Consider the following 13,962-nt stretch of genomic DNA (forward strand, 5'->3'; position numbering starts at 1 on the left):
GGGATCACTATTAGGTGACTCTTTGAAGAAACTAAGAATTGAGCGATAAAGGTGAACTGAAGAGCTATTCCTGGCATAGAATCTAAGTATAACTTTCAAATTGCTTAGTTTAGACCAGCACTGTCTATTAGAACTTTCTTTGTTGATGGAAATTATATGGTGCTGTAGGAAAAGCACGAAACTGCTAACCACAAGGTTGGTGGTTCAAACCTACCATTCATTCCTTGAAACCCTATAAAGGGTCTCAAATTGGAACCGACTGAACAACGTAAATATCAACAACTGTATCCAGCAGAATCACGGTGGTTCTGTAGGATATGAATTAGACTTTGAATCACAAGTTCAGCAGTTTGAGCCACTAGCAGCTACTTGGGAAAAAGATGAGACTTTCTGCTTCTGCAAAGATTTACTGCCTCAAAAAGCTTATATGGTTCACTAGGAGTTGCAACTGACTCAACGGCACATTAACAACTGTTGTTAAGTGCGATTGAGTCAGTTCGGACTCATAATGACCCTATATAGTGTTTCTGAGGAGCCACTGGTGGGTTTGAACTGCGACCTTGTGGTTCCCTGTCCAGTGCTGATCCTACAGCACCACACCAAGAGTCCATGTGGTTATGAATAATTAAAACGTGGCTAGTGTGACTTGAAAGGAACCCTGGTAGTGCAGTGGGTGAAATGCTGGGCTGTTAACCAAAATGTTGGTTGTGTGAACCCCTCCACTGCTTTGAAGGAGAAAGAAGAGACAGTCTTCTTTGGCAAAGATTCACAGTCTCTGAAACCCTGTGGAGCAGTTCTCCTGTGCCCTGTAGGATCCCTGTGAGTCCAAATTGACTTGATAGCAGTAGGTTTGGTTTATATGGTGTAAAATAACTGAAGACCTTATTATTTATTTAATTTTAATGAATTTAAATTTAAGTAGACATGACTAGTCACATACCAGAGAGGTATGGATAACAAAACCCTCCTTGATTTAGTGCATTGATGGTCAGACTGTGCTGTGCATGACACTGCTAAACAGTCATTTTCAAGAAGTTAAAAACAATGACATGATACCTGTAATCACTGAGATTGTAAACTAGTAAATGAAATAGAAATTAAATAGGGGTTGGTTTATCTGAGGATTTATTCACAAAATGCAGTATTTATCAAAATACTGGATTTATCTACAAAATGAGGATTTATCTACAAAATGCAGTAAGTGCTATGATGGAAAAAAAAATCACAAAGGACAATGGTTGGGCTTTAGGTTGGTAAGGGAAGATCAGATCTGGGAAATGATCAGGAAATCATAGCACAAAGTTGACAAGAGTAGGGACTATTCCAAGCAGAAGGAAAAGCACGAGTGAAATATTTCAAGTTATTTAAGAAATTAAAAGAGGGTCGCTGTACCTGGGTTTTAAGTACTGGAAGAAAAATTAGTACAGTAGTGATTGTTTTCTTTTTAATGCATATATAGCAGTTCAACAGTCTTTAGAAAGTTTATCTTCCATGCTTATAAATAACACTCACTTACATTGCAGTATTAATTCAATGATGTATAGGAAAGGCTTCAAATAACTCCTGTCCTATATGTAATAGGTAATAAATAGATACTGTAAATAAAAGGTCATGTTGTTGTTGTCAGGTGCCATTGAGTCACTACAGACTCATAGCGACCCTATGCAGAACAGAATGAAACACTGCCAAGTCCTAGGCCAACTTCACAATTGTTGCCACGCTTGAGCCCATTGATGCTGCCACTTTACAAATCCACCTCGCTGGGAATCTTCATCTTTTTCTCTGACCCTCCACCTTACCAAACATATCCTTCTCTCCATGTCCCTCCTGACAATATGTCTTAAGTGTGAGAGATGAAGTCTGGTCATCTTGGCTTCCAAAGAGCATCCTGGCTGTATGACATCCAACACAGGTGTATTTGTTCTTTTGGCAGTCTATGGTACTTTCAATAGTCTCCTCCACCCATAACTCAAATGCATCAATTCTTCTATGGTCTTCTTTACTCACTATCCAAATTCCTTTGCATAGATGAGTAAGGACTTCCAGTGCTGCATCAGTTTGTTGAAACTTTTCAATTTGTAGTCCATCAATTCCTGGAGCTTTGTTATTCACCAATACCTTCAGTTTAGCTTAGACTTCTTCCTTCAGAACCATTGGTTCTTGATCATATGCTACCTCTTGATGTGGCTGAACACCAACTACTTCTTTTTGATACAGTGGCTCTGTATTCCTTCCATCTTCTTTCGATGCTTTGTGCATCATTCAATATTTTGCCCAAGGAAACATTCAATATTGCAACCTGAGGCTTGAATTTTTGCTTCAGTTCTTTTAACCAAAGAAACGTGAGTGTGTTCTTTCTTTTTTTTAACTCCAGGTCTTTGAACATTTCGCTATAATACTTGACTTTGTCTTCTCAACATACCCTTTAAAATCTCTGGTCAGCTCTTTGACTTCCTCATTTCTTCTATTCACTTAAACATCTCTATGCTGGAGAATAAATTTTAGAGTTTCTTCTGATATCCATTTTCATCTTTTACTTCTTTTCTTAATGACCTTTTGCTTTTTTTCCGTATGATGTTCTTGACGTGATCCCATAGCTCTTCTGGATGGGAAAGACCTAAGTAGAGACTGATGACTCAGAGGTTAATTTCATGTATTATTGATCAATGACAACCTGTGGATAATAACCTTTAACCAAAGAATCTCTTTCAAACTGAACATGTTTACCGTTCTATGGTAGAACATATTTCCTAATGATTTATTTTTCAGTGTTGTTGTTGTTGTTAGGTGCCGAGTCGGTACCAACCCATAGTGACCTTATGCACAGCAGAACGAAACACTTCCCAATCCTGGGCCAACCTCACTACTGTTGCCACACTTGAGTCCATCGATGCTGCCACTTGGCCAATCCATCTCATTGGGGGTCTTCCTCTTTTTCTCTGACCCTCCACGTTACCAAACATGATATCCTTCTCTGGTGACTGGTCCCTCCCGACAATATGTCCAAAGTTAGGAGAGGCAAAGTTTGGCCATCTTGGCCTCTAATGAGCACTCTGGCTGTACTTCTCCCAAAACGGATCTATTGGTTCTTTTGGCAGCCCATGGTACCTTCAATATTCTCCTCCAACACCATAACTCAAAGGCATCAATTCTTCTATGATCTTCCTTATTCATTGTCCAGCTTTCACATGCATATGAGGTTATTAAAATTACCATGGCTTGGGTCAGGTGCACCTTAGTCCTCAAGCTGACATCTTTGCTCTTCAACACTTTATAAAGGTCTTGTGCAGCAGAATTGCCCAATGCAATACGTTGTTTGATTTCTTGACTGCTTATTCCGTGAGTGTTGATAGTTGATTCAAGAAGAATGAAGTCCTTGACAACATCAATCTTTTCTCCATTGATACGAATGTTGTTTCCCTTTAAACAAAATTCTCAATTTTGTCATATTTAAAATAAGGTTCTTATTTTAAATATGAGAAAATAAAATAAAATACAAAAAAAAAAAAGATTTTAAATTCTTTAACAAGCTCTATAATTCTTTGATTTTGATTTTAAAGCACTAAATACTGATCCTTATACCCTGTCAGAAGTCCTGATGTGACACTGTAGGATAGACACTCGACCAAAAGGTCAATTTAAACCTCATGGTTGGTGGTTCAAACTCACCAGCTGCTCCTCAGAAACCCTGTACAGGATTGCTATGAGTGGAAACTGACTAGATTGCAGTTAACATCCACAATACAACATACCCTGTCAAGACAATTATGACTGATACCAACCATGTAAGGACAGTGCAGAACTGCCCCATAGTGTTTCCAAGGTTATAAATCTTTAGGAAAGGGGGCTGCCACATTGCTGACCTTTGTAGTTAACGGCCAAGCACTTTACCACCATGGTAAATTACAAAGATCTTTGTAGTAAGGTACTAAATGTTGACTGAATGAACAGGTGAAATGGCATGAAACAAACCTCCTGAATAGATTTGAATGTATTCACTTTGCAAGTGTGAACTTTTAGATAAATTCTGTTTCATATGTCTGTGCAATGTTTATTACTATGTGTATATATGTGTGTTCCCATTCAAATCCACCTTGTAAATTAATGCGTGGAAACACCAGTAGTTTCACTAGTTTTCTAACAACCTTATACCTCAAGACTTTTTTGCTTCATTTTTGGATTTTATTAATTTTGGTGTTATTGTTGTCGAAGTGTTGTCTACCAGCTTACTTACACTGGCCTACTCAGGATTCCAGCTGTAAGTTATACAAATTCTCTTCGTTGTTTTGCAGTATTTCCTTTGTCTGTGCCAGGAATTCAGTTTGGATTGCCTGTTCACATAACTTGCCTGAGGGTCTAATTAATAGCCCTTTCGTTCAATTCCACTTGCATTGTCTATTTTGATATATGGTCCTGTATGAACAATTACTGCCTTTGAAGATTTGTGGTTTTAGTCCAAAGACACTTTCCGTATTTATTGATCTTCACCTAGTTGTAGTTTTTATGCTTACTTTCTGAGTGTCACTTATAGCTCAAACGAGAGATTTAGAGCCCATGAGTTACAGATGTGTTTTTGCTTCACTTCCATCTGTTTTCCTGTCTAAGAGATTCCTAGGCAGGGATTTGTACTGTTGCTTGTAGTTTTATTTTGACTTAAAAATGTTTAGTTGAATGAACTCAGATCCTACCTGGAAAATATGGCTTACCATAGCTAAATTTACTTAGTTCATTCTTCTAAAAATCAGAAACTGAATTCTTTTACATAGTGAATTAACCCAGTGCTGAAATTTTAGTAAACTTCACAAGTTTTTGAAGTAGTTAAAAGAACATGTGCTCCCATACTGTTTGCTTTGCCATTCTCCGCAAGCAAATCACAGCCATCTCTAAGCATTGTTGTTGTTGTGATGTGCCGTGGAGTCGGTTCTGATTCATAGAGACCCCATACAGGGTTTCCGAGGCTGTCAATTTTTATGGGAGCAGAAAGCCTCATCTTTCTCTTGTGGAACAGCTGGTGGTTTCAAACTGCTTACCGTGAGGTTCACAGAGCGATTCATAACCAACTACGCTACCAGAGCTCCTTAGCATTAGAGTTAGATTAATTTTCAATTTTTTATTTTTTCAATTTTTTTGCCTTAAAAGCCTATAGAGAAATTGTCCTTAGAAACTGGTATTTAATACCTTCAATAAAGGGTTTTGCTTTGATTGTTTGTTGCTTCCTCTCTTCTCTATTTGTCTTAGATGTCTGAGTTTTTAAAGGCTTTATTCTTCTTATACTTAAGTACCTCAAGATTATTTGTAGTTGAAGTAAAAGACCATTTCCTTGGCTCTCAAGCAATCTGCAGTTTATTTTGAATTCCAATGTATCAGAGAAGGTACTAAAGCCAAAACAGTCAGAGCAAGTGCTAAAAAAGCTTATTCTGGTAAAGAGAAAAGACACTTTTACAGTAATTTTTTTTATTAAAAAAAAAATGTCACTATGACCTACTTATCAAGGTAAGTGAAGAGATATTTGTTTCTACAGGCTTCCTAAGTTGGATGCCTGACATCATGTAGTGTGAAGACTTAAATGACTTGATTCCATCTTTTTACGACCACCGTCATCATTATTAGATTCCTGGCGTGCCACTATAGGATCAGCAGTGGGCTGTGAACCACAAGGTCAGCAGTTCAAATCCAACAGTTGCTCCTCGGAGGCGGGGTTGCTATGAGTCCCAACTGACTCAATGGCACTTAACAATAACAGCATCATGATGATGATCATACTTTTTTTGACTTTTTTCTTTTTTTTTTTTTTTAGTGATCAGAACAAATGTTTTATATTCTAATGAACTAGTTCCATGAATCAGTTATAACATGTTGTGAAAGAAGCTTCATGATCTCAAAAATGAAAAGTACACCATAATGTTCTCATGGGACTCAACTGGTATTTTCATTAGCTCATACTAGTTCATTTAGCATATTAAAATATGCTTGTTTCAGCTTTTCCTCTCAGTGAGATAATAAATTTTCATGTATCAGCTATAACTTGGAAATGAGACTCTTTGTGTCTTATTCCACGGCTTTAATTTTGTTTCTACCACATCATAATCACAGTTTCAAGCTTCTGAATAGTCCTCCCTGATTTTGCAGTATTTTCACTGATTTTTTTTATGCAATGCAGTTAATTTTTTTTATTAGGCTTACAAAGGCAGACTCTCAGTAAAGGATGGCAGGAAGTCTCGCCCATTGCCCTGATGGTATTGTCAGTGTTTCCAGGCACATTTAGATCATTAGGATATTTGGTGATATGTCTGAAAACAAGACAATTTAAAACTTTCATAGTACAGCAGTTACTATAAATGATAAATCAGTTAAGGGATGGCAAATGGTGTATCTAGATTAAAAAAAGTCATTAAACTGAAAATAAAAAGTAGTAAATTGTCCTAATCTTATTTGTTGAATTTGAAGAAATGTTCAGTAGAAGGCCTGTGTCTTTGTCTTAATGTGTCAGAAGTAGAAAGATACTTTTATTGGTTTGCAATACTGTAGTGTTTAGATTACACTTCAAAAGAAGGTGTATAGTGTTAATGCAAATGGGAATCTCTGAAATTCATTATTACTAATGGACAGAGTTAGAGAGAGATGTCACATAAAACATGAATCGAGTATAGCTTTTTCAATATGTTTTAGAAAATTCCACTCTCTTTTCTGCACAAAGATACCAAAGAGCAAAGATCCAGATATTCAGCAAGAAAAAAATGTATAGACTTTAATTCGAGTAAAAAAAACTATATATATTTACTTTTTTAGTTCTTAAGGTATGTCATTCCCCAGAGCTAATTAATTTTTAAGGCACAGTTTCCTTCATTTTAACTCATTATTATGGTTGCAAATCAATGAGTGCACATATATATTATGATATGATTCAATGTATTCTCAAATGGCTTGGGTATTTTATTATTTATAAAATATTCTGAGTTTAAATGCATAAGATCGGTAAGTCAATTGTTGCATTTTCCAAGAGCTTCTGTTTCCAATATGTAGGCAAAAATGGCAATATTTCTAAAGTGCCGAGAGATCCTTGAAGAGGAAGGTATATAGATCAAACCATGTTTAATAGACGAAGCTGGCACAGTAACTTTAAGGTCAAAAGACACACTCAATAAAAGTTCATGTGTGACAGATTCTAGCTACTCTACATGTCTATGTAAGATTTATAAGGATGTGAGTTTGCTGAGGCAGTAGAAGGAAAATGGAATTGCCATTAGCCTGCCTGTGATTAATCTACCCATTAGCAGATACTATGGTTAGTAGATAATAATATTTCATAATATGCAACAACCACCCAATCCAAAGCTTCCGAGGTACTAGATTTTAAAAGTTGTCAAAGGATTACAAATGGCACTTTGTTTCTCTTCAAATGGTAGACAGGTTTTGTTTTGATTAATCACATTAAAATTACGAAGTATTCTAAATACATGAAAAGCTATAAAGACATAACCAGATACCCCCTGTACTCACCACCCAGATTGAACACATGTGATCAGGTTTGTTTACATTGAATTTCTTTGTTACTTTCATCTGAATCTTTGTGTAGTAGATGTCACAGCTTTTGGCAACCTGAACACAAAGAGGTTGTGATAAATAGAGTGGAGACACATAGAAGTGGGTGGTGACTAAGAGCTGCTGATTCTGACATCTCAATAATAAATCTATTGTGTTAGTGAGACTTCTGTGTTCTAAAGAACCTCACAAAAATAAGCAAGGAGGTGACAATTTAGTACAAAAGTGGTTACCTCCTTTTCAGTCCTCTTCTGGGCTTAAAGTTCTCAGAGGGGATTGTGTGGATTTGCAAACAAATCTTAAGACCAAATGCTGGTCAATAAAGTCAGCCAACTGACAGTTCCTGACAGAAGAAATACAACTCCTTGTGAATTGAACTTTGTCATCCCAGGTCATACTTCTGAATGTCTGTAAGAGTTGCTATCCTGTCATTAAATCTTATAATCCATTCCTGAGGGCTATTATCCCTGAAATGTTCCAACCCCCAGAAGATGCCTGAAATTACAGAGAGTATGTAACTCTCTACAGACTATTTCTTCTACACATACAAAGACTGCCCTGGGAGGGCAGATTTAACCCATAAGAGGCTGATAGGGTGCTCTGCAGTTGCTCGCCCAATTTTGTTTTCCAAGCTTCTACCCAGCAGAGATGGCGAGAGAGCACCTGACATTTCCTCATGCTATTCAGAACAGCACACAAATTAAATCTTTTTTATCATGGTTGAGCTAGGGTAACTAAAACTGGGGAAAGTGAAACCATGAATAAGGGGAGTTACTGTATATCTGTTTCCTTTGTGATCGCAAATGGCTTTGATCTTAGACCGATTGATTCCCCTTCCCCCTGATGTAGTGTTGTAAGGTAAGCACTGGACTAGTAACCACAAGGTTGGCAGTTCAAACCCATCAGCACTCTTGGAAACTCTATACAGGGTCTTTATGAGTCAGAAACAACTTGTTGGCATGCAGCAAGACAACATGGGTCAGGAAAGGCTGTAGGCAAGATCCTTTAAGGAGACTTTTTTTCAAAGGATTGTAATATTTATTTTGCCAGGTTTACCCCCCAAAAAAGTACAGTAAATATCACTTTTCTATACATTTGAAGCTAGTAGCATAATTTTTTTTCATTGTTATCTTTATTAAGGATATAGATGGTAATTGCAAAGAGGAAAGAGGGCTATGTTTGAGAATTGAGATTTATTGTCAATTTTATCTAAAAGAATTTATCTGATTTTATTTTTTTTCATTGTGATGAACATATAGATAACAAAACATTTGCCATTTCAGCAAATTTAAAATTCTACATTCCAATGATTGATTCATTGATCAGTTCCAACTCATAGCTACCCTGTATAGACTTTCCAAGGAGCAGCTGGTAGATTTAAACCACCAACCTTGCAGCTCAAACCAACACTGTGGTCCAGTGCTTATCCTAAAGTGCTACATTCCGATAGAATTTTTTAAAGAGTATATGATCAGTCATGTTTTATGATAAAGTAGTAATGTGTACACTTGTTAAAGGAAGGCTGTCGAGTGAATTGTCCATATATGTTTTTCTGTAAAAAAAAGTTTGAGCACCTATTTCATACAGGGATAAAGCAAGAAACCAATGTCCCTGGTATTAATGACTATGATAATGGCCACGTCTCCTTATGCATATTGAATCAATACTATTTTTAATATTCACTAGTACCTTTCTTGGAGTCTGGGTAGGGCACTGTGGGTTAATGCGGTAGACTGCAAACTTGGTTTGAATCTCAAGATTAGCAGTTCAAGCTCACCAGCTGCTCCTTGGAAACCCTATACAGGGTCACTATGGGTCAGAGCTGACTCGACTTCAGAACAACATTACTTCTTTCAAAAATATATAGACAAGGGCTATTTTATAAATACCATAAATTTATGAGAAGAATACATTAAAATTACGTTTTTAACCAGGGAATCCTGTAGGATAAACACTAGATTGCAGGGTCAGTTTAAATTGTAAGACTAGCTGTCTGACTTTAGCAGCTGCTCCTCTGAAACCCTATATAGGTTTGCAGTGAGATGGAACCTAGATGGTGATTTAAAAAACAATGCATCAGAATCAATTGGTATGACTAACAGCAGCATAGCTGATTAATACAGTTAAGCCTCTGCTAAGAAAAAAATATAAAGGCTATATATGCAAATTTATAAAGATAGAAGTCAAGGGAAAGATAATTTATCTTGTATTTTTTAATTAATTCACAAATAAATCCATTAATTTAAATTCATTTTAAAATGTCTTAGATATCCCAGCTATGTATTATTTCACTATAATTCTACTGTATGTGAACACAGAATTCATTATTACATTAGGAGGAAACAAGAATTATTTTTTGTCTATTCATATTAGCATCTAGATTTACAGTTATAAACTGATTTGTGGTTATTAGTGTTAAAAATAAAAGTCATGTCTAGATTAAATCTGGACTCATGGTGTAGCACTTCAGGATAAGCACTGGATTGCAAGCATCAAGGTCAGTGGTTCAAACCTACCACATGCTTCTTGGAAATTCTATGAGTCAGAATCGACCTGTTAGCATTATAAGCAGATTAAATCTACCTTTGCATTTGTTGCCATCTAAATTCATCCAGTCTTTAGCTGAATATTATTATTGAACAATGAAGTTAGCTGAACTATTATCACTGAGCAATTATAGAGGTTGTTGTGTTCTTAACTGCTATCAAGTCAGTTCTGACTCATAGCAAACCTGTATAGGGTTTCCGAGGAATAGTATGATATAGCAAATTATACTTTAAGAGTAATTGCAGACGTGCTTGTTAATAGATTATATACTTGAGCTCTGGTAGCATAGTGGTTATGAATCAGCCTGCTAATTTAAAGGTTAGCAGTTTGAAACTACCAGCTGTTCCATGGGAGAATGATGAGGCTTTCTGCTCCTGTAAAGATTTACGGCCTTGGAAACCCTATGCAGTGTTGCTATGTGTCAGAACTGACTCCACGGCACACCACCACCACCAGAATATACTATGTAGTCATTTTCTTAAATGAAATTATTTCACTTCTTTGGTAACTATTTGGTAATTATTTCACTTCTTTACATTTCAGAGGAGACTTACATTCCTTAGCTCTCAACCTTTATCTTTCTAAAAGCTTCTGTCACTTTTATGTTTTTAGTTATTCATTAATTATTAAGAATGTCTCTATTAAGCACGGAAGTCCTGGTGTGTCACTGTGTGTTATTGCGCTGCACTGCAAAGTTGGTTTGAACTGCAGGGTTGGCTAGTCAAGCTCACATCCATTCCCTGGAAACCCCATGCAGGGCCACTATGGGTTGGAACTGACTAGATGGCACTTAATGATAACAACAACATATTAAACACTTGACAAATAAGATGTTAGTGACATATCCCAATTGAGTTGTGAATACAAAGGAAAAAGGTGTCTCACATTCTGGTGAAAATTAAAAACTCTTAGAAAACCAACTAAAAGATAGTCTGTTTTTTATTATCACCAGGTGCCAGCAATTCAAACCTATATCAATGATAAAATACTGCTGCCATCAAAGTCATTTGATGGTCCAAGTTTAAATGTAGTTTGGTTACCATTGTTGTCTGTTATGTATACATTTATGTTAGGCCCTGAGAACAAACAAAATGGTTTGTTCTTAAGTACTAACTGCAAAAGAATCAATACATGTGAATTAAGGGTGTTGATGAATATTGGAAGCATCATGAACTGTCAGAAGAACAAACAAATCTGTTATGGAAGAAATACAGCTAGAATATTCATTGGAAGCCAGGTTGGTGAGACTTCATATCTCATATTTTGAACATATTATCAGGGGAACCAGTCAGTGAAAAAGAGGAAGACCCCCCACGAGGTGGATTGACATAGTGGCAGCAGTGTGTGCAGACATAACAATTGTGATAGTGCAGAACCAGGCAGTGATTCATTCTGTTGTGTACACGGTTGCTATGAATTTGGGTCGACTCCCCAGCATCTAACAACAACAATAACCTAAAGGTTGACAGTTTGAACCCACCCACCTGGAAGTATGTATTCATAAAGATTACAGTCAAGAAAACCCAGTGGAGCAGTTTTATTCCGTAACATGTGGAGTTGCCATGAGTCTTGGCCATGTGTTTGGTTTTGCTTTTTGTATGTGTATGTATGTTGTGGTGTTGTTAAGTGCCATTGAATGGGTTCCAACTCACAGTGCCCCTGTATAACATTTCTGAGGAGTGGCTGGTGGGTTCGAACCACTAACTTTGTGGTTAACAGTCCACTGTATAATATAGCACCACACCAGGACTCCACATATGTGTGTATGTTTACATGTGCATGGACAGTGAGCTTCCTGCACACCTGGATTCAGCTGTACACATTTCTTCTGAATGCAGAGTAATAGTGATTTAGAATCACTTCAAATGTAAACCAATGAAGCAGCGCAAATTGTGATGTACGCTAATTTTGTTTAAGTGCAAATTCAGGTTTCTTCATGATACATTATATTGAGTTTTAATAATATCTTTAAGTTTGAAAATTGTTCTCCTTGAATTTTTCATGGTTATAAATTCTAAATTTATTTTTGTTCTCTAAGAACAAATGAAGAAAATAATTATTAGTAATTATTTTGCAGAAATAATTACTGAAAATTATTCTGGTCTTTAGTAGAGGGGCAGGTAAAGAAAGATCCACTCTGGGCGTCATATACAATGGGTACACCCTTGCTGTTAGGTGCTAAGGTTACTAGGATACATAAGGCCTCTGGTCTCAAGGTTCTTCTTACCCTCTTGGCTCTCTCACACAATTTACCACCTTTTGAGATTCACTTGATTAATATCTTTATTGTAGCTGAAAAATGGAATTTTCAGATTACTGATGGTAATATAGCTCATATTTAGATGACACTGGATGCTTTTCTCTAATTTCATTTCATTTTCAAAGATTTCACTTGAAATTGAACTTGAATGTCAACTTTTTATCAACTATCTAGAACATAAATTCCCACAGGGATAACAAGTTTTATATAATTTATATTTAAATCTAAATACATAAATAGAAAATTTGACTGCAAATATAATTTTTATAACTAAGACTCATAGCAACCCTGCATAGGGTTTCCAAAGCTGTAAACCTTTATGGGAGCAGAAAGCCTTATCATTCACCTGTGAAACAGCTGGTGGTTTCTAACTGCTGACCTTGAGTTTATCAGCCTGACTTGTAATCACTACACTACCAGAGCACCTTACCATTTAAATACCTAATTTATTTATTTCCTGAAACAGGCACATTTGCATTATTATGAACACAGCAGGGCTAGTTGGGTCAAATAAAAAAAATCATTAATTTTGTGCTCATGGAGCTATATTAATTAAAAAATATATAAAAGCTTCTTATGAGGCATTATTAAATAGCATAACCATGCTTATTCTATTAATTAATTTAAATATTATGTTTTGCTATGATTTAAAGAACATTTTAAGTGAGATATTTTAGAGAAAAAATTAAGTATGGAAACTATAGTGTTGAAATTTAGGATTTTTAAAATGTATGTTATGTACATAATTGTTTTAATGTTTAAATAGCAAGACGATGAATTTGGAAAGCCCTAGTTTTAAATCTCTAAGGAGGCATATTTCTTAAGAAAGCAAATATGACTGTCAATGATACAAATAATATCTCTAAGTCAGTGCTAGCATTTACAGAACTGAAGTTGCCTGGCACTAAGTTAAGCAATTTGCATACATTATTCTATGTAATTATTATTATTGCCATAGTTAAAGACATTGTTCTTTGTATAGATGAGAAAATAAAGACTTGGAGAATTAAATAACCTTTTGCAGCTCATGAAACAGAACATTAGCTAGCAATGAGATTTGAATCTAAGCCTGCATTTACTGTAGCCTTGCATTCATCTTCTCATTCAGTTGAGCTAAGTTGCTTGCATTACACTTACTTAACCATGAGAAAAGTGTTGCATGTTGAAGGACAAAATTGCCTTTCCCCTCATTTAGGAAGTTCAAGACTAACTATGTAGGTCCTGTGTCTTCGTAAGCATAACATTAGTCACTATGTATAATAGCACCAGTTTTAGTGGGTGTTAGAATCATATGGGTAAATCATTATCTTTTTTTTCCATCTTGTCAGAATGATGCTGGAGGACAACGCAGTTTAATAAACAAATGGACAACATTTCTTAAAGCCAGATTGATTTGCTCAATTCCTGGAAGTGGGGCAGATACACATTTTGACGAGCTTCGTAAGTTGCACATTACTTCTTACTTAACAAATGCTAAATAATTGAGCATTTATTTTACTTTAAACCAAAGTCATACTTTATATATATATATGGAGCTCTGGTAGCGTTACAGCCTTGGAAACCCTGTACAGGGTCACTATGGGTCGGAACCGACTCGACGGCACTTAACAACA

The 13,962-nt window shown here is 36.0% G+C and overlaps 1 protein-coding gene across 1 annotated transcript in view; it reads left to right on the forward strand.

Annotated features, from left to right (window-relative positions):
* Positions 1–13,962, forward strand: part of SEMA3D (sema domain, immunoglobulin domain (Ig), short basic domain, secreted, (semaphorin) 3D) — a 192,888-nt gene that overhangs the window by 116,860 nt on the left and 62,066 nt on the right. Inside the window, exon 8 of the mRNA XM_006834337.1 lies at positions 13,678–13,789. Within this exon, the coding sequence (XP_006834400.1) occupies positions 13,678–13,789 (112 nt within the window). The remainder of the gene's footprint in view (positions 1–13,677; positions 13,790–13,962) is intronic.

Source organism: Chrysochloris asiatica, unplaced genomic scaffold (assembly GCF_000296735.1).
Source record: "Chrysochloris asiatica unplaced genomic scaffold, ChrAsi1.0 scaffold00010, whole genome shotgun sequence".
NCBI classification, from domain to species: domain Eukaryota; kingdom Metazoa; phylum Chordata; class Mammalia; order Afrosoricida; family Chrysochloridae; genus Chrysochloris; species Chrysochloris asiatica.